The 22,240-nt window shown below is 41.1% G+C and overlaps 1 protein-coding gene across 7 annotated transcripts in view; it reads right to left on the bottom strand.

Annotated features, from left to right (window-relative positions):
• The window catches only part of jcada (junctional cadherin 5 associated a), a 233,742-nt gene that overhangs the window by 30,791 nt on the left and 180,711 nt on the right, over nt 1-22,240 (bottom strand). For all 7 annotated transcript variants that reach the window (XM_043690569.1, XM_043690567.1, XM_043690574.1 and 4 more), the window contains one exon: nt 1,708-5,783. In XM_043690569.1, the coding sequence (XP_043546504.1) occupies nt 1,708-5,783 (4,076 nt within the window). The remainder of the gene's footprint in view (nt 1-1,707; nt 5,784-22,240) is intronic.

The following is a 22,240-nucleotide window of genomic DNA, read 5'->3' as shown; positions in this document are numbered from 1 at the left end:
TCAGCCTCCGACGCTCCAGGGAAAACAGCCCCAACCTGTTCAGCCTCTCCCTATAGCTCAAAGCCTCCAACCCTGGCAACGGCCTTGTAAATCTTTTCTGAACCCCTTCAAGTTTCACAACATCTTTCTGATCGGAAGAAGACCAGAATTGCATGCACTATTCCAACAGGTCTAACCTATGTCCTGTACAGCCGCAATATGATCTCCCAACTCCTGTACTCAATACTCTGACCAATAAAAGAAAGCATACCAAACGCCTTCTTCACTATCTTATCTACCTGTGACTTCACTTTCAAGGAGCTATGAACCTGCACTCCAAGGTCTCTTTGTTCAGCAACACTCCGTAGGACCTTACCATTTAATGTGTAAGTCCTGCTAAGATTTGCTTTCCCAAAACACAAAACCTCACATTTATCTAAGTTAAAATACACCTGCCGCTTCTCATCCCATTGGCCCACCTGGTCAAGATCCTGTTGTAATCTGAGGTAACCCTCTTCGCTATCCAATACACCTCCAATTTTGGTGTCATCTGCAAACTTACTAACTGTACCTCTTATGCTCAGTCTTGGATGATGATGGATGTGTGAAAGTGTTCCTGAGAAAGGATACAAATAGACATTAAAAATTGGTTAACCTTCGAGTAAGGAGTTTAGTAATGGTTCCAGATCAAGGGCATATTGTTAAAACCCCAAAGAGGTCTTTTGAAGCTGAGAATATTTAAACTCAGGTCTATAAAAACTCCAGGAAGAGTTTATTAGATTTTTCAGACTGGGAGGTGTTCAGGAAGGTGAGTTTTCTCTTATGTAGGAACTGTACAAAGAAGGTGAAAGTGCGGACTATAGATACTGGAGATTAGAGTCGAGAATGTGGTGTTGGAAAAGCACAGCAAGTCAGGCAGCATCTGAGGAGCAGGAGAATCGACGTTTCAGGCAAAAGCCCTTTATCAGGAAGGGCTGTACAAGGAATGCCATTGGGTACTGTACAGGGATCTTTTAGAAATTAACAGGATTATATGTTAACACGTGTTTCAAAATCTTTAAATTTGTGTTATACATAAATAAGCTGGTTTATTCTACATTTCTTCTTTTCTTTATTAAACTACTAAGGCAGCACAGCAGCTCAGTGGTTAGCACTGCCTCACAGTGCTAGGGACCTAGGTTTGATTCCAGCCTTGGGCCACTGTCTGTGTGGAGCTTGCACATTCTCCCTGTGTCTGTGTGGGTTTCCTCTGGGTGCTTTGTTTTCCCCAAAACTCCAAAGATGTGCAGGTTAGGTGGATTGGCCATGCTAAATTGCCCATAGTGTCCAGGGATGTGTAGGTTAGGTGCATTAGGTAAAAACAAGGACTGCAGATGTATATTTTAGGGAAATGGGTCTGGGTGGTTTACTCTTCGGAGGGTCAGTGTGGACTTGTTGGGTCAAAGGGCCTGTTTCCACACTGTAAGGATTCTAATTCTACTGCTTATTGTTAAAGCCAAATCTGCAACAATATGAAAAACAAGCAAGTTAAAACCAAATAAAACATGATCTATCAATCACGATTTCACTCTGGAATCTGACATGTCCAGTAATAACATCAGCTGGGATGACAATAATTTCTTAAGATTGTTAATACTAAATTCATCACTATATTTATGATTCTACAAGTACCATCCTCCAGTTTCTGAGGTACTAAGACTTTAGGCATGACGTACTGTAAGGACGTACCTGCCACCTGTCTGTGCTCAGAATCAGCTGACATTGAAGATGCAATAGGTTCCAAATCTTGGTCCAGTGATATGACTCTCTTCCTTGCTGTGCAGAGTTCTTCCTGTCTGGCCAACATGTAATCTGCTTCCTCTTCTCCCCTCTCTGTTCTACATTTTTCCTCATCAAAATCATCACCAGAACCTGTACTTTTGATGCTGAGACGTCTGATACGGGAAACCGAATCTACTTCTTTCATTCTGGCCAAGCGGTTGAGAGCTGTTCGGTTTAGGGGAGATGATGAGAGTTTGCCTTGCAATGAATCAATCTTCTCTGAAGAATTTCGACCTTTCCTGTCTGCACCTGGGACAGAGACAGCCTTGCTTTCTGCACTCAGACAGCAATTTGCGTCAGTCCAATTATAAAACTCCTTGAAAGGTCCATGAAAGAACTCGTTTATGATGGCCCTTTTCCCTGACTCCTTGTTACTTTCAGCAAGTTGCTTCAGCAATTTATTCTCATGTAAATTATTTCCACTTGAGCTTCCATACAGAGGGTTTTGTTTCCATTCTGAAAGTTTGTTGCTTTCCAAAGATTTCTCCTCGATGTGTCCTGTCTGTCCCACTGAAGCATTTTTCCTGTCTGCCACAAAATGATTACCGTTATAGCCCAGTTCCACATCAGAAGGAGGTTTTGTCTCATTTTCTCCTGTATTCTGATGTGATGTCTTCTTCACTGGAGAAATCAAGGCTTCTCCAGCTACATCTATTCCCAAAATCCGAGCAGCTCTTTCTTCTAATGATTCAGTTTTCGAAATTCCTTCCACAGGTTTTTGCTCTAAGAGGTCGTATAGGTTGTCAGTTTTTGGCTTTGTGCTTTTGTGACAGTTTAGAGAGTTCAGAATAGGTTCTGAGTGACCCTGATCATTGTCAAACTGAGGGAACATTTTTCCAATACTGTCATTACATTCAGTTTCTCGAGCTGGCTGAGCTTTGGTGTCTGGCACCATCACTTTGTTAGACGTGTCCGGATCATTTGTGCTTTCTGTCCGTTCTTCAATTAACTGACACATAGGTGTTCGAACTCCATTGATGTTTATACACTGCCTTTTGCTCTTGGTGTCCTCCAAATTGTTTTCATTTTTTAATTTACTGAAATAGGCATTCTTTGTTGTGAATACATTTAGAATTGTGCTACTTTTGGTATCAGTTGTTCTTTTATTGATGGGTTTTTGGAATTGATTGATTGACTGGCTGCTCAATTTGTTATTGACAGCAGATCTTTTAGAACGGTCCTGTATATCAGGGGTAAAATTAGTGTAATTTGAGCAACTTTTATCACTGCCGCTGTCCTTCTTTTCTTTGGGCTTGATCAGCTTGACTGATGATTTTTCAGACACATACAACTCAGGTGTTTGGTAAGTCTGATTGTCTGAAACATCATTGTCTGGGTGTACTGACTGATTTGCACTAAGCTCACTGTCTTCAACTTCCTTCTGCAGTCCCTGAACATTGCGATCCTCTTGCTCCTGAATCTCTTTGTTGAAACTTTCTAATTCACTAATTGCATCCCAAGGACGGCGGCTTACAGGTTTCAAGAGGAACTGACCAAACCCGACTGCCTCTCTGCCACTGCTTGACGATGTCTGTGAAACCGCTCTGCTCTTTTTCAACTGATCCACCACACTTCCACCTCCACTTTCTTTCTGTGAGCATCTCGAAGCCCCGTGAACATGACTTTGGTGTGAGCTAATGTGTTTGACCTGATGCTGTTTAGGAGCTGCCTTTGAGAAAGCACTACCAGTAGAGGGATACAAGTTTGCCTGACCATTTATTGAACAGTTTTTCAGCTTACGTTTCTGGTCATTGATGGCTGTAACTTCTGCATTCCTTTTATCCCCTTGCATTAATGTACTGCATTCAGGTTCTGAGTCATTCTGACTTTGAATCTGGCTGCGTGTTCTAATATTTTTCATAGCACCAGTGAATGACCGAGTGGTACGGGGACCTTTAATGAAGCTCGTTTGCGTTTCTTGATCTCTATACTGGTCACCCGGCCAAGAGCCAGAAGCTGTTAATTCTCTGTGCTGGTTAAAATTATAGCTAACCGTACGTCTATTGCTAACTTCATTCCAAGGCTCAGGTCGCTTCAACCCATTTTCTGAGATCATGTTTCCTGTCAGAGCTTGTAATTCCAAGTCGGAGGAAGACATGCTTAAAAAGCTTTGCTCTGTTAAGTTTCCAGTGCTGTCATTCAGAATAGTGTCAATGCTCCCATTTCTCACGTCATTAACAAAGACATCTTCATTTGACTCTTCTTCGCATGTTTTAACTGGCACGGAAACAAGACAAAATATTGTTTCTGAAATTCTTCTTTTGGAGTGTTTCTTCTCTTGTGCCTCAAAACTCTGGGAATCTGGTTCCCACTTCTTCACCTGGGTAATGGTTTCAACAGTGTCTTGATGCACATGCGATTCTGCTTTAGAATTGGCATTTGAATGCGGATAACTAACAGGATGGTTTAAGGTTGAAAGAACCCCGGAATTACATTTGAATGAGGTGTCAAACTGGTTGTCCAGATATGGTTTAGAACAACGTTCAGACTTAGTACCATTCTCAATCTCTGACTTGGATGCTACAAACCATTTGTTGCTAGTCATAGTATCAGTAATAGGCCTCAGGCCTGCCTGAGTGGAATAATATGATCCTGATGGAACAGAAAAGGCACTGCAATGGTCTGATGGTCCAAATGTCTTGTTTCCATCTACAACATTGTCCTTTGCTTTCCACGGTTCATACTTATGTTTGGCTTCACTGTTTTGCTTCTCAGACTGCACTATAGTAATGTGTCTTAATCGTGGATCATTAAATGGTATGTATTTGACAAAAGCCTTTTGGTCATCTGTGTAGCCGTTATGTGAAGAACTATAGGGTTGTCTTTTGTGAGGGATATTTTTACCTACATCATCACTAACACTCTTGGTTTGCAGATGTTGCTTTGTGCCGCTATCATGAGAGATATGTTTCTGCTGAGCATGATCACTCTCCTGGTTATCTAAACACCAGTGTGACTGATCAGTAACAGTATCCACTGACTGAAAGGGCTGAGATGTGCTATCACAAGCAGGCACTTTTTCAAAACATTTCTTACCAGCGTTCTGCTGAGGTGGTGCTTTGTAAGATGGGGGAGGCACATAGACAGGAGGTTCCAAGCTGCTACCAGCAGGAGCTTGAAGGCAGCAATTAGTATCAACACTTGCTTCACTGTCATTGGCAAAAGGAGCCACTTGCCCATCAGTTTCTCCGTGTAGATGGAGATTGGGTATCATTTCTGAACTTCTCCTAATTTGCTGATACAATTCATATGAAGGAGGTTTCAGTGGTCTAGTCAACTTCGTTTTTGGCAACTGAGCACACGGCCTGAAATTTTCTGTCCACTTTGTACTTGATTTAGGATGACAATAAGAGCCATTATCCTGCAACACAAGATCATCTTTCAAAAATTGATTTTCCACTCTGTTTCTGTCAAACCCAGGCATATCTACATAATATAGACCTGTCTGAAATTCCTTACTATTACTTTCTGGTATAACTCTGGGCAAAGACTGAGACTTTTCCTTCTTTATGTATGGTAATCCTTCTCTTTTTAATTCTTCACCATCAACCACATGAGGCAATATGCCCTGTTTCAATTTGTTTCCATCACCATCAGACAGCTGTCTTCCTAAAGACGCTTTCCATTCCTCTGTCCCCAAGCTCTGGCACTTACGATCCTCTGGCATTCTCCACTTGTCTTCAACCATCTCTTTCACGGTCACACTCTGACATTCTGACATCCAACCTTTTTGCTCATTCATTCTCGTTACTTCTGGTTTGTGTTGCATGTTCTTCAGCCGTACATCTTGTGAACATTTCCCTTGTTGTTCAGCCTTTGGATTGTTTAGATCTTTTGTCACATTATTTCCTTTGCAGCCTGAGTCCCCACGGTTTGTGTAATCCAGTAAAACACTGAAGTCTTGCCCTCTTCGTCTCCAATATGTGACATCCTTTCCAGGTTTGGGCCTGGATGAAGAAGGTAGCAGAGGACCACTGTTTAACCTAAAACAAATATAGAATAATAGAGGGTGGTTAAGGCATTTGAAAAAATTATCTTGCTTTTAATGCCAATTTCCTTATTGAATACTTGTCATTTAGTTCACTAATGATTTTTGGGATAAATTTAGGAGTACAGATTTAAAAGGAAATAAATGGCTATTGTACATTAAACAAACACCAATTCAGCAGGCAATATTTGACAATGTATAAGAATTAAATTATGCCAAATATTTTACCTTGAATTATAGGTTGGCTTCTCAGAGTGCGTTCATTACACAGAATCATGCTATTTGTTAGAACATAAAATGGCAGCTATTGCAAGTGTTTCATAATAGTGCACTACCCAAAATGAAAGATTCATATGAAGTGAACTGAGAGTTGCAAATATGCAAATGTGGCTGAATGCAAGTTCAACATTTGCAATGGATACATTTGAATCCACAGAGTTAGTATTTTGAAGTCAGACTTCAGTTGGTTCCAATGAGCAGACAGTTATTTTAGGAGTTCCTCTTCACTAATAAACATGGAGTAGGGCGGACCTGAAGCCACTTTTCGTTGAAAAGAGTAAAGTGCTTTGATGAGCAATACGCCAGCTATTCTGCAGCAGTACACCATAATTATCCTGACATCTAGAGTACACCTGATCATGAAAAACGGAAAGAAGACAGAAAATAATACAGTTGTTTTGTGGGGACTCAGCAGTAATGTCAGCAGCAAGTCCAGGTAATGTCTGAAAGGGCAGACAAATAGTATTGATGAATCAAGCTGATGTTTGTGAAATGTGTCTTTCTGCTTGGTCATAAACTCCTCCGAAGTTCTTGGCTGATCTCAATCAAAATTAGTAGATGTTACCTTGGATCGAAGGGCATGATATGGGAAGATTGACATCTAACAACCTGAGCAACCAAAAGGCTTTCAACTTCTGGTTGGGGATCCTGTAGCTCTTCCTAGACTGTATCTGCACTGACAGTGCAACTCAGAATCGACCATAACCACACGTTCCAAATTTACATCATAAATCATAAAAATTTACCTTCAGTCCTCCTTCATTTGTTTTTTTCATGTAGGTTTGTATTATATAATTTATATTCTGAAACAAGATATGTTGTTACTTGGAAAGGGAAAGTGGCAGGCAGCATGAACAAACAGAAGTAATAGAGAGGCTAAAGAAAAAAAAGGCATTAAATTGACAAAATCTAAAAGGCCACAGATAGTGAAAGAGGAGGTGTAGAGGGCAGAGTAAGAATGCAAGAAGTTGACTGAGAGCCACAGAATGCAAGAACTACCAGAGCTACAAGAAAGAGACTAAGTCCTCCTTAAAGAGGTTCGCAACTATGGTCCTCATCATAGAGCTGAGTCAGATTCAAAATGTACGGGCAGTAAATCAGAGATACATGAATATTGTGGTGAAAAAAGTGAAAAGGACCCACTTTCAATGTTACACAAAAACAAGTTGTAACCTTTAAATGAACCTCCAACCCATTAAATGTTATTCTTATGGAAATTACAAAAAAATCAAAACATGTCTTGAAAACATAGAACAGCTGAATAGGATCACCATAAACTAAATCACTTCACTTTAATACAAGGAGAACAACTTCCTATGTGGTCTATCTGAAAACTTTAATGTTTCAACAAACATTGAAAATGCAGATGGTGACATTGAAAACAAAGTCATTGATAGTTCAGTTTCACTTTGATGCTGGTGATGTAAAATTCAGAGCATGAGCCAACACTGAGAAATTAGGTGTAGATATAAATTTTGGTGCTGACAATTTTAAGAGTGAAAGTGTGGGAGGTAGAGAATAATTAGTAGAAATCATACCGTAAAATTTGAGAGTCAAATTAAACTAGAGTTGAGACAAGTAAATCAAATGCAAATAAACAAATATCTTTTGCCAAATGTTTATTAGTATAACAACTTTGTGTGAGTTTAGGTGTTTTATTTTAGTCAAATTAAAATAGTTATGAAATTGATTATGCAGGAAAGAATAATTATGTGTGATGACAAAGGAAAATATTAGATACAAGCAATTCTTCAAATAAATTACTCTATTCAAAAATCCTGTGGTCTAATTTTCAACTCTATTGACTTGCTCATTCAGTCACCATGCCCACAGAACGAATAAATGTTGTTCTGCTATAATGTGCATTTTGTTAACATGAATTCGCTGTAACACAATTGCCGAATTGGAAATGCTGTTCTAAAGCACAAACTTTTAAAACGTGTGTTGATTGTCGCGCGATCACATGACAAGGCTTTAAGTGTTGTTTCTAAATTGTGATTTTTCAATAATGTGGGGTTGCACAAGAACACAACCATCACATTATAGAAGAACTACCTGTATCTCCATTTATTAATTCATAAAAAATCTCTCATCTTGTAAAATGTTAATGTTAACTTTCAGTCCTTTACTGTTCAGACTGTGGGTGAATAATCCAGCCTGTTTACAGATAAAAGTGCCCTGCTTTTATTTGCAGCACCACAGAAGGGATTGTGAGTAGTTATAAACAGCAGTAAGGGTTTTGTTCATTCGGTTTTAATTTGTTTGTGGGATGTGGCATCACTGGCTGTGCCAGAAAGTTAGACTACACTCCGAGTTACTCTGGAGAAGGTGGTGGGGAGCTGCTGACTCAAACTGCTGCAGTCTTTCGAGTATAGGGACACACACAGTGCCATTAGGAAGTGAGATCCAACATTTTGATCTTGTGGTAGTAGAGGAATACTGATATATTTCCAAGTCAGGATGGTGCGTGAATTGAAGGAGAACTTGCAGTGGTGTTGATTTTATACATTTGCTGCCCTTGTCTTTTCAGGTGGGTGAGATTGCAGGTTTGGTAGGTTCTGTTGCAGGAGTCTTGGCATGTTACTACTGTGAACCTGGCAGTTGGTGTACATTGCTGCCACGAACTGCACACACATTGCACTGAGAGGGCCATCTTACTACTGCAAAATTCATCAACAGGAAGGGAGGCTTTCTATTAATGCCCATGTGATCTCTGAGCCATTTGCTGGAGATGTATGCCCAATCTCCTGGTAGCTGCCATGATTCCTCAAACCTGGAACACCTGGAACAATGTATCTGATGCATTGCGGTACCATTTGCCTCCCAACGCTATGTACTGAGGGAGTAAGGGCTACCCACTGCCACCATGGATCATGACCCCACAAGTACCTGACTGACGCAAAATGCAGATACACTGCCGCCCAGGCTTCGACCAGGGTCATGGTGGACAAGAGTATAGGACTAATAAAGATGCAGTTCCACTGCTTGGACCAGGCTGTGGCGTAAATCTCCAAAATGTTCCGAAGAGTCTGTGCTGCTTCATCCTGGCATGCTGGGCTGAGCACAATCTGAGCAGGCAACATGACAAATGCTGAGAAACAGAGGAGACAGGAGCAGTCTCCGAAAGAGAATGAGGAGGAGAAAGGGAAGAGTGAGAAAGCTGCCTTTGTGGATGACCGAGCCATCCTCCAGACAGAACCTCACTAACACCCGTTTCTAACAGATGACAACTGGGTGCAGCAGACATTTGAGGATTGAACAATATTCATTGGTCATGATGTGGAAATGTGGTTTAATTGTTGGCGCTAACTTCAGCCTTTTCTTGGTTTTGTTTGCGGTTGCTTTTGCTTTCTGTAAATAAAAACTCATGTTTCATATTGTCTGATTGCTTGTGTGTATCTAATATTCCCCGACTGGACAAAGACAAGTCAGAGATCTGCAGTGGGCACAGGGGACAAGATAGTACGGGGTTACAGTGTTCACACAGGATGTAGCAATGTAAAGGCAAAGTTTGTGGCCTGGTGCCAACACAGGGTCTAGGGTGAGGGCACAAAGTGGCATGTGTGAAGGAGGATCAGTCATGCCAGCTATGTGCCATCAGTAGGTGTCATGATGTTGCTGGTGAGGGACAATGCCAGATTGCCAACACTTGTCTGAATGCACAGAGCCTTTCAAAGATGGCATGAGCTTAAGAAATGCCAGAGTTTCGGTGGGTATCTGCTGAGTAGCAAGTTGTTCTGGGAATGGCATTTGTAAGACGGGGCTAGAATCAGATGTGATGGATACCATGAGGGTAGGGTAGGTAGTTAATGTGATGAGTTTAGGAAAATATGGCGAGAAAATTCATTTGGCTTCATGGTAGCAATCCTTCCAAAGAACTGGACACAACTTGGTCTTAGCCCAAAAAATGTAAATTTTAGCAGTGTGTTACTTTTCAGGGCAGTGAGGTGGATGCATCGTGATAAGTGTGATACCAGGAGTGTTTGAGTTAAGGAAAGACTGTCTAATGACTGTCTTTAGATTGGTATAGCTGCTGTTGTCATACACCTGTGAATGCACTGCACTGAGGCAACATGACGTCTGGAAACAAGAAGCATCATGTTTAATGTAATTTAAATATTTTGCTAATCAACCTGTTCAGAGATATTATTACACACCTCTGGAAGCAGGTGAGACTTGAACCCAAGCCTCCTGGCTCAGAGATAGGGACACTATAACTGCACCATAAGAATCCTTTATCTTGGTGTTTAATTGGCTATATACATATTTATGAAGGTAGAAGACAGAGGGTGATGGTGGAGGGTTGCTTTTCAGACTGGAGGCCTGTGGCCAGTGGAGTGCCACAAGGATTGGTGCTGGGTCCACTACTTTTCATCATTTATATAAATGATATGGATGTGAGCATAACAGGCATAGTTCGTAAGTTTGCAGATGACACCAAAATTGGAGGTGTAGTTGACAGCGAAGAAGTTTACCTCAGATTACAACGGGATCTTGACCAGATGGGCCAATGGGCTGAGACGTGGCAGATGGAGTTTAATTTAGATAAATGTGAGGTGCTGCATTTTGGGAAAGCAAATCTTAGCAGGACTTATATGGACCAGGTGCTGGCAAATGGGACTAGATTGGATTGGGATACCTGGTCGGTTGGACAAGTTGGACCGAATGGTCTGTTTCCGTACTGTACACCTCTATGACTCTATGAGACCTTGTGAAGTATACAGTGGCTCAATTATTAGTATATTTCCTTAGAAATATTCAAAGACTCTGCTTCCACTGCCTTTTAGAGGGAGAGATTTTCAAAGTGCTAGAATGCTCAGAGATAAAAAAAATCTTCTTATTTACTCTGCATGGGCAATCCTTTATTGTGTAACTTAGGAAATATACTAATAATTGAGCCACTGTATACTTCACAAGGTCTCATAGAGTCATAGAGGTGAAGCTTTGAAGAGTAAGAGACAACTTGAGTAAAACATATAAGATCCCGAGGTTGTAGAATGGATGTTTAGTCAAGTAGGAATGTAGAATGAGAGGTGACTGTTACACAATAAAGGATTGGCCATGCAGAGTAAATAAGAAGTTTTTTTTATCTCTGAACATTCTAGCACTTTGAAAATCTCTCCCTCTAAAAGGCAGTGGAAGCAGAGTCTTTGAATATTTCTAAGGCAGTGTAACAGTCACCCCTCATTCTACATTCCTACTTGAGTAAACATCCATTCTACAACCTCGGGATCTTATATGTTTTACTCAAGTTGTCTCTTACTCTTCAAAGCTTCAGTGGTTTCAAGCCTATTAATGTTTCACGCCAACATCTCTTCAGAAGACAACTTGTACTTTCTAGGCTTTAGTCTAATCAACTTTAACTAAACTTTTCTACTCAAGTCATCTTATAAAACCTATTAGTCTTCCTTTTTACTTGCTGTACCTGCACAGTAAACCTTTCTGATTCGGGCACCAGGACATCATCCTGATCCCTCTGCATTCTCTCAACATTTAGATAAATATTTTTAATCTTCCTGCTAAAATAGACAATCTCACATTTTCCCACATTACACTCCTTTTGCCATATCTTTGGCCACTTACTTATTCCTTCTTGTTTCTTTGTAACCTCATCATGTCTTCTTCATTTATTTTGTTTGTGTTGTTGGCAACTTTGGCAACAATACATTTCTTCCTTAAAGAACAGAATCATTCAATTATTACGATGTAGAGGAAGGCCATTCAGCCCATCATGTACGTTCTCATGTACATTCAGCCCATCATGTCTGCATCCATTCTCTGAGCATTTTAACTTAGTTCCAATGTCAGCCTTACCTGACAACCCTCCATACTGTTCCTATTTAAATAATCCGAACCCTATTGAATGCCTCAAATGAATCTTTGTCCACCATAAATCCATGCAATGCATTCCACACCCAAACAATATTTGCTTCTTTTGCAAATCACTTTAAGACTGTGCCCTCTGGTTCTCGATCTTTTTGCAAGTGGGAAGAATTTCTCCAATCCTACTCTGTCAAGAACCCTCATGATTTTGAAATCTTCTATCAAATCTCCTATTAATCTTAATCACATCAAGGAAAACAGTCCCATTTTTTCCAATCTTCATTCATTACTAGATTGTCTCAACCCTGAAATAATTCTCATGTACATCTTTTGCACTCCCTCCACTGTATTCCTCTAGTGTGGTGCCCCAAAACTGTAAACAATACTCCAGCTGACGTCCAACCAGGGTGTTGCTTCACCTCATAAGGATTAAAGATCGCAGTCAGAGTTTCAGCTATCTCTATACTCTTCCCACCTCTTCCATTTTCATGCTACATCCCATCCTGATTGCATGGTTAGTGATTAAATAGAGGAAGCAACACGCTGTAGATCAGGCTAAACAATTCTCAAGCAATGGATCAGTTTAAAGTTCTGCAATGTTGCTTTGCTAAGAGGTGAAGATGTAGTGGACAATTAAACCATAACTCTGAGAAAGAATACAGTGTACAGTCTATTCTCAACAATAGCAGAACCCAATGGGTGAAGCATTCTTAACCTCTTCAGTAAGAAGTGATGACATCCCAACATCTCAACAGATGCTAGTCTTCTGGTAATACAATGCGATACCAAGCAATGGCTGCACACGCTGGATATATTAAAGGTTATGAGCATTGAAAACATCCTGGCTGTAGTACTGAAGACCTGTGCTCTAAAACTGGTTGCTGGTACAACACCGGCATCTACCCAAAAAAGCAGCATATTTACTGGGTATGTCCAGTCCACAAAACACAGGATAAATCCAGCTTGACAGTTATGACTTAATGGAATACTCTCAAACATCAGTAAAGTGATGAAGCGTGTTATTGATAGTACTATCAAGTGGCATTAATTCAGTAACAACCTATTCATCAATGCCACTGGGGTCCACTAGGGCCATGTAACTTCAGATCTCATTGTGGTCTTGGTCCATACGTGGATTTAAAAAAAAACACACTACAGAGGTGAGCTGAGAGAGTCACCCTTGACCTTTTTCATAATTCCAGATTTTATAAGCTGGCTATGTTTAAATTCTCTCTTTTAATTTAAGGTGAAACAGAATGCTGTACTTGGCAGATGGGGTGGCCATGATAATTCTGCCCAGAGTCAAGCACGTGTGATTCAGTTGTCAAGTGGAAAGAAGTTCAACAGAAATGGACAGAAAATTAAGTACCAATTTTCACACCATCCAGCTCTTCTTTGTACACTTTCCATGGCAATAGCTTTCCTTCTAAAATAGGGTCCCCAAATGTATATACATTGTGAGTTACATTCATTCATACCTGGGGGAGGTGATGGTCTAATGGTATTATTGCTGGACTGTTAATCCAGAGACCCAGGTAATATTCTGGGGACTTGGGTTTTAGTTTTGCTTTGGCAGTTGGTGGAATTTGCAATTAACAAAAATCTAGAATTAAGAGTCCAATTCTGACTGTGAAACCATTGTTGATTGTCGGAAAAACCCATATGATTCACTAATGCTCTTTAACAGTCATCCTTATCTGCTCTACATGTGACCCCACACCCAGTATGGTTGACTCTTAACTGCCTTCTGGGCTGGGCAATAAACGTTGGCTTGGCCAGTGATGCCCTCATTTCCAGGAATGAATAAATTATATTAGATTAGATTACTTACAGTGTGGAAACAGGCCCTTCGGCCCAACAAGTCCACACCGCCCCGCCGAAGCGCAACCCACCCATAACCCTACATCTACCCCTTACCTAACACTACGGGCAATTTAGCATGGCCAATTCACCTGACCTGCACGCTGTGAGGCAGCAGTGCTAACCACTGTGCCACCGTGCCGCCCAAATCAGTGTATTATTTCAGTGTGCGAAAGATGATGTCCCTCTTCTTACTTTGATCCTCAGGTCTCATAATGACAATTTACGCAGGCTAAAGGTGGCCCTGGATGCAACTTACCTCCCTAGGTCTAACTAATTTGGCAACAATTGGGTCCAAAAGGAGCAACTGGGGAAGGAGAACAGGCTTGGCTCACAGCAGGCTGTCGTTTCAGGGAACCAGGAAGAATGTTCCTGCACCTTCCCAAATATATATTAAAAATACCTTTTCTGAACAGCCTTCCGGGGCCCCTTTAAGAAGCATAATTAGTTGAAGACCTGGATATATACGTGTTGGAGCTCCAACAGATTTTATTACATTCAGGAGTCCAGATCTCCAATGGGCATGGGAGGTGCATCAGTGCTTATTTCAGGCAGCTGTCAGGAACCACCAAAGAAAAAAATGGCCTGGACCAATTTACCAGTATCTCTAAGAGCAGTGCAGATTGAGAACTGGCCTCAGTGCTAGTAGAACATTACAACACTGTTAAATTTGGCCCCAATATTGTAATTGCTCGCTCGTCAATGATTCAACATGTTTTAATAAATATTATTGAGATCATCATTGAACCACTACAGTATGAAAGCAGGTCATTCAGCCCACTGAGTCCACACTAACCCTCCGAAGAACATCCACCCAAAGACCACCCAGACCTGTGAGGCAGCAGTGCTAAACACTGAGCCATCGTGCCACCCCACAGTTGATGATGTCATGTTAACTAAGCTTCAGTGAAAGGTGGCAGAGTGATGACAAGCACAAAGATAAGCCTAACAGCCAACATCTACCTTCTTAACACTGCCGACATAGTGAATGGACACGCGTGCATACACATTCCTCTTGACCAAGAATTGCATATTTAGAGGCTGAAACATTATTTTGAGTATTGGGTGAGTCACAATTCCAGTCAAATCCCAGGAGTTTCTAAATTAATTTCCTATAGCAGTGCCATTACTGTTATAATGTTGTATCACAGGTCTGTGAAGCTGTGGCAATGGCATTTGCCCGCAGTATTTGGGGGATTGCCAAGATTAAACAGTAATTAAATCAAACAGGAAACAAAAGCAAAATACTATGGTTGTTGGGAATCTGAAGTAAAAACAGAAAGTACAGGAGAAACTCAGCAGCTCTGGCAGTATCTGTGAAGAGAGAAACAGAGTTAATGTTTCAAGTTCAATTTTACTCTTCTTCAGAGTTATAGGTGAGGAAGAATAATATTGGACTTGAAACATTAGCTGTTTCTCACTCCTCAGGCGCTGCCTGACTTGCTGAGCTTCTCCAGCACGTTCTTTTTTATTAAATAAATTGGCCATCTATGTTGACAATGGCATTTGTAAGACCGGGATAAAAATGAGATTTTTATTAAATTGTAATGAAGTCGTACTTCATGCATGTATCCATCACATTTTAATCATAAATAAAAGCAAAGTTGAAGTTAGAAATCCCTTTTGGATTTGCAGTGAAAAAGAAACCCAAGATAAACAGGAGTGAACTCTAAGTAGTTGTTCAGTATATTCCTACTTTGCAAATGTGATATTCAAATATTCTATGCTTCGTACAAATATCGCATACACCCACGTTTCATATGAATTGTACAACACTACCTTGGCATTACTGAATAGTCTGCAACGTTTGTATATTGTCTTTCTCATATTAGCTGAAATAATGTAGCAACATAAAAGAAAAACAGCTTGCAATTAACCTGAGCACACAGACTGTACATCACCTTCTCCGGTGTCAGTCAGCGGTTTCAAACCCACTCCCTGGTATAAGGGGAGGTCTGTGCACCATGTCAGCAAGACTATTCTGCACAATCTCTCCAAAATCGCTTCTTACCTCAAGCAAATCATCTGCTTTGGGCTGCTAACTAGAGAAAGAAAAGAGTCTGGAACAACAAAAAAAAATTAAAAAGAGTCAGTCTGACTGGTTCTGTTTACGAGAGAACTGAACCGAATTGAAACAAACAATAAGAGTGCTCGAAGACGTCATGCCTTGATGCACTGTGGAGAAATATAGCTCATAACCTTGCACCTGGAAAGCTCCCTTCCCCCTTCTCCCCCACTCCCCCTTCCCAGCCGTACCTTCTTCCTTCTGGGTGGGATTTTATCGCTGAGAGCAGACTGCTCTGTGCTTAAGCTGTGTTATATAACTTCCCACAGAATTTTGGCTCAGAAATCAGACAGACGTTGAAAAAAAAACTTGGAGCAAGTTTTATCCATAAGTAAAATTAATAGCTAGAATAACAACGCTACAATTGCTGCACTTGCAGATTCAATGACCTTCTCTTTGGCCAGGGTTCTTTCAAACATTATCTAAATGCTGTGCTCATTTCTTTTTCCTCTCTCCAAGTGATTTTTCAAATTCCAGGCATGGGTTCTGCTGATCTGTTAAATCCAGTTCCCCAGTATCCTAACATTATCCTGAGGTTGACAGGAGCTCCCAGGCTCCAAACAGAAAAGAGTCCATGCAGCTGAGGAGGAAACATAGTGCCAGGGTGGTCTGAACAGATACAAGTGAAAAATAAACTAGCAACAGCAGAACTAATAGTTCAAGTGTGGAAGGTAAACAATGTGTAGCTAGAACATAACGCCTTAGGCAGTGACCTCTCTTGGAATATAATAGATTGACCCTTTGTCAGACAGCCTTGTTATAATGGGATATGAGAGATTTCAGTAAATTCAGTATCTAGCCAGTCACAGCAGAGCTACTAAAAAGCTCAGTATTTGGCAAAACATTTGGCTAATACCGTCTCTTTGGGCCTTATTTCAAGGTTAGACATACAAGAATTCGGGAAAAGGGAATTGAAAAGCTGCTTTTTTGAGACCATTTGGTTCATTGCTTCCCAACATTTTGCTGCTGTGATCCTACTTAGAGGCTTGAAATAGGTGTCACCCCTCACTGACAGTGGGTAGTGATTGGAAGGCTGGAGGGGTTTGGTTTTGAGGTCAGGGGCTTGTTACAATGGAAGCACAGCTGTTAAAACTCAGCCAGAGCTCCATGCTGGCCACCGGTCCCCCAGAGTTCACAAACCCAACATTTCAGCTCATGACCCCCACTCACTTTTAGAAGCCCTCATTAATTAGTAAGTTGCAAAAAGGAAAAGCTAGAAATGTAGGATCAAACTGCCCAGAAAACTCCTATCTTGCAGACAGGACAAAAAGATCCTGGCATAAATCAATCACTTACAAAACACTATATTAAAGCAAATAATTTTTAGAGGTTGGTGGAAGAAGAGGGAAAGATATACTCTGTAAAAATTACACACTCAAACTTATCCAATCTACAGATTGCGAACATCAATCATCCAGAAATGTTTTGAGCAGATCTAAGAAACTCACAGTGTAATTTTATATGGTATATTAAAGTGGAAACATAGAAGACGCAGTATGTGGATAAGTAAAACAACTGTTAAGACTACTTGATAATGTTTTATCACTGTTTTCAGGTGTATATATATATATATATATGTTTTCAATTTGCATATTTGATGGATATAATTCTAAAATCATTCTATAATCCAGAAGATTCTGAAATCCAGAAATGACATAGACTCAAACATTCATGACTGGGTGAAATTACAATATATAAAATAACCTTTAATTTTAAAATTAGTTTTATAACCCATGAAGGTTAACTTTCAAGTCTTCATTTTTCTTTATTAAAATGAATGGGTATATTTCAGAGCACAGTTCAGTCTAAAAGATGCTGATCAAACCAGGCATCTTTCCTTTAAAAGAGGTTGAGTACTGATGTAACAGAGGTCTTTAAATTATGAAGTAGTTTGATATGGCAGATGAGATGAAGACAATTCCATTTGTGGGGGTATCCAAATCTAAGGGCCATGAGTGTTAGCCAATCAACAATAATAAATTAGGAGAAATTATCATATATTCATGATGATCATTCCATACACGCACAACCCTCTGAGTGAAAAGGTTGCCCCTTAGGTCCGTTTTATAGCTTTCCTCTCTCACCCTGAACTTATGCCCTCGAGTTCTGGACTCCCCCACCCCAGGGAAAAGATTTTCGCTATTTATCCTATCCATGCCCCTCATGATTTTTATAAATCTGTTTGAATACTTATGTGGATGAGTGCAGCTCCAACAATTCTCAACAAGCTAAACACCATTCAGGTCAAAGCAGCCTGCTTGATAAGACTATAAGACATTGGAGCAGAAATTTGACCATTCAATCCATCAGGTCTGCTCCACCCTTCAATCATGGCTGATAAGTTTCTAAACCCCATTCTCCTGCTTTCTTCCTGTAACCCTTGATCCCCTTGATACTCAAGAACCTATCTTCTCAGTCTTAAATATACTCAATGACCTGGCCTCCATAGCCTTCTGTGGCAATGAATTCCATAGATTCACCACTCTCTGGCTGAAGAAGTTTCTCCTTACCTCCATTCTAAAAGGCCTTCCCTTTACTTTAAGGCTATGCCCTCGGATCCTAGTTTCTCCTACCATTGGAAACATCTTTTCAACATCTACTTTGTCCAGGCCAGTCAGTATTCTGTATGTTTCAATTAGATTCCTCCCCCCCCCCATCCTTCGAAACTCCATCCAGCATAAACCCAGAGTCCTTGAACATTCCTCATATGTTAAGCTTTTCATTCATGGGACCATTCTTGTGAACCTCCTCTGAACATGCTCCAGGGCCAAGTACATCCTTCCTGAGATATGGGGCCCAAAACTGTGCCCAATACTCCAAATGTGGTCTGACCAGAGCCTTATAGAGCCTCAGAAGTACATTGTTTTATATTCAAATCCTGTCCAAATAAATGCCAGTATTGCATCTGTCTTCCTGACTCACCTGAAAGTTTAGCTTGAGAAAATCCTAGATTGGAACTCCTAAGTCTCTTTGCACTTCAGACTTCTGAATTTTCTCCCCATTTAGAAAATAGTCCATGCCTCTATTCTTCCTACCAAAGAGCATGACCTCACATTTTCCCACGTTGTGCTCTGTCACTTCTCCTAATCTGTCCAAAGCCTTCTGCAGCGTCCCCGCCTCCTCAATGCTACCTGTCCCTCTACCTATCATCTGCAAACTTAGCCAGAAGGCCTTCAGTTCCTTCATCTGGATTGTTAATGTATAAAGTGAAAAGTTGTGATCCCAACACTAAACCTTGCCACCAGCTGCCATCCTGAGAAAACTCTTGTATCCCACTCTGCTTTCTGCCAGTCAGCCAAGCTTCTATCCATGCTAGTACCTTGCCTCTAACACCATGGGCTCTTATCTTACTCAGCCACCTCCTGTGTGGCACCTTGTCAAAGGCTTTCTTGAAGTCCAGGTTAATATCATTGATTGGCTCTCCTTGGTCTAAACTGCTTGTTACTTCCTCAAAGAACTCTGGAAGATTTGTCAGGCATAACCTCCCCTTGATGAAACGAAGGGGTTGACTTTGCCCTATTTACCATAAACTTCCAAGTATTCAGAAATCTCATCCTTCACAGTGAATTTCAGGAGCTTACCCATGACCGATGTTAGGCTAATTGGCCTGTAATTTTCCTTCTTTTTCCATATTGCCTTTTTAAACAGAGGTATCATGTTAGTGATTTTCCAGCCCTCTGGCACCCTCCCTGATTCTAGTCATTCCTGAAAGATCGCCACTAACACCTCCACTATCTCTTCAGCTATCTCCCTTAGAACTCTGGGGTGTAGTCCGTCTGGCCAAGGTGTTTTATATACCTCAGGCCGTTCAGTTTTTCTAGCACTTGCTCCTTGGTGATGGCCACCATACTCATCTCTGCCCCCTCACTCTCTTGAATTTTTGAGATATTACTCATATCTTCCATCATGAAGACTGACACAAAGTAATGATTCAGTTTCCTTTCCTTGTTCCCCACTACTATCTCTCCAGAATCCTTTTCCAGCTGCCCAATGCCCACTTTTGCCTCTCTTTTGCCTTTATATATCTAAAGAAACTCTCACAGTGTTTATATTACTGGTTAGCTTACCCTCATATTTAGTCTTCTCTCTCTTTATTTCTTCTGTTTGTTGTCCTCTGTTGGTCTTTGTGAGCTTCCCAATCCTCTGGTTTCCCACTGCCCCTCGTCACATTACATGCTTTCTTTTTTGTGTTTGTGTTTATGTTGTCCCTGACTTCCCTGGTCAGCCATGGTTGCCTCATCCTCCCTGTACCATGCTTCTTTTCCCTTGGGATGAATCTCTGTTTTGTCTCCTGAATTACTCCCAGAATCTCCTGCCATTGCTGTTCCACTGCCTTTCCTGCTACGTTCCTCTCCCAGTCAATTCTACCCAGCTCCTCCCTCATGCCTCTGTCGTTGCCTTTTTTCAGCTGTAATACCGTTACCTCTGATTCTATTTTCTCCCTCTCAAATTGCAGAGTAAATTCAATCATATTATGGTCACTGCCTCCTGATGGTCCCTTCACCTGAAGCTCCCTTATCAAGTCTGCCTCATTGCACATCACTAAATCCAGTATTGCCTGTACCTTAGTGGGCTCCACCACAAGCTGCTCCAAAAAGCCATCTTGTGGACATTCCACAAACTCCTTTTCTTGCGAACCACAACCAACCTGATTTTCCCAGTCTACCTGCAAATTGCAACCCCCCACGATCCTGTAACTTTGCCTTTCATTTACATCTTTTTCTATTTCCTGACGTATCTTGCGTCCAAGCTCCTGATTGTACATAAGGCCTGTACATAAGTCCAACTATAGTTCTTTTTAATTTATGTGGTTCCTCAATTCTACCCACACAAATTCTACACCATCTGACCCTACTTGATTTCTTACTACTGATTTAATTTCATTTCTTACTAATAAGGCAAATCCACCCTCTCTGCCAACCTGCCTATATTTTCGATAGGGTGTATATCATTGAATATTCAGCTCCTAATCTTCATCCCTTAGCAGCGGCGTCTCTGTGATGCCCACCATGTCATACCTGCCAATTTCGATCTGTGCCACAAACTCATTTACCTTATTTCCTACACTATGTGCATTCAGGTAAAAATTGATTGGTTTTACATGAACAAACATTCACTCCCTCCAACACTGGCATTCTGGAACAGCAGTGTGCAGATGCACTGCAGAAATGTTTCAAGGTTCCTCAGGCCACACCTTCCAAACCACAACCATGATCATCTAGAAGGACAAGGGCAGCAGATACTTGGGGAAGATGGGGAACACCATCACCTGTTAAGTTCCCCTCTAAGCAGATCACAATCCCAACCTGAAATATATTGCCATTACTTTACTGGGTAAAAATTCTGGAATTCCCTCCATATTGTGGGTCAACCTACAGCACATGGACGACAGCAGCTCAGGAAGGAAGCAAACCACCACCTTCTCAAGAACAACTAGGGAAGGGCAATAAATGCTGGCCTACATTCTGAGAGTTAAAAAAAATGTTGAGGCAAATGGAATTGATACAGAAAAGGACAACACAGGAATAGACATCAGGGTGTAGGACTATGATGTATTAGAAGAAATTGACAGAGAGAGGAAGCAGTATTAAAAATGAATAAGTCAGCACCCCGAATGAGGCTGCTGAAAGAGATAAGGGAGGAGATATCAGAGGCCCCTGGCAGCAATTTTCAAATGCTATCTCGCCACAAGTAAAATGCTAGAGGACTGGAGGACTGCTGACATTGTCCCATTATTTAACAAAAGGGAAGAAGAAATAGACTTTAAATTTTGGGCCAGTCAGTGTTACCTCAATGGTGGGGACATTATTGAAAACAATTCTGATGGATAGAATATATCGGCAATCTGATGGATCAGGGATAGTCAGCATGGATATATTAAGGGAATGTCATAGAGTCAGAGGCATGTACAGCATGGAAACAGACCCTTTAGTCCAACTTGTCCATGCTGACCAGATATCCTAAATTAAAGTAAACCCATTTGTCAGCCCTTGGCCCATATTCCTCCAAACCCGTCCTATTCTTTGAAGAGGTGACAAGTAGGTTAGACCAGGGAACCCCAATGGATGTGGTCTACCTAGACTTCCAAAAGGCCTTTGATAAGGTACCACACGGGAGGCTGCTGAGCAAAGTAAGGGCCCATGGTGTTCGAGGTGAACTACTGGTATGGATTGAGGATTGGCTGTCTGACAGAAGGCAGAGAGTTGGGATAAAAGGTTCTTTTTTGGAATGGCAGCCAGTGACAAGTGGTGTCCCGCAGGGTTCAGTGTTGTGGCCGCAGCTGTTCACGTTATATATTAATGATCTGGATGAAGGGACTGGGGGCATTCTAGCGAAGTTTGCCGATGATACAAAGTTAGGTGGACAGGCAGGTAGTACTGAGGAAGTGGGGAGGCTGCAGAAGGATCTAGACAGTTTGGGAGAGT

The sequence above is a fragment of the Chiloscyllium plagiosum genome, chromosome 5, assembly GCF_004010195.1.
Source record: "Chiloscyllium plagiosum isolate BGI_BamShark_2017 chromosome 5, ASM401019v2, whole genome shotgun sequence".
NCBI lineage: Eukaryota > Metazoa > Chordata > Chondrichthyes > Orectolobiformes > Hemiscylliidae > Chiloscyllium > Chiloscyllium plagiosum.
The sequence above is the reverse complement of the archived record's forward strand: the minus strand, read 5'-3'. Positions and strand labels throughout refer to the sequence as shown.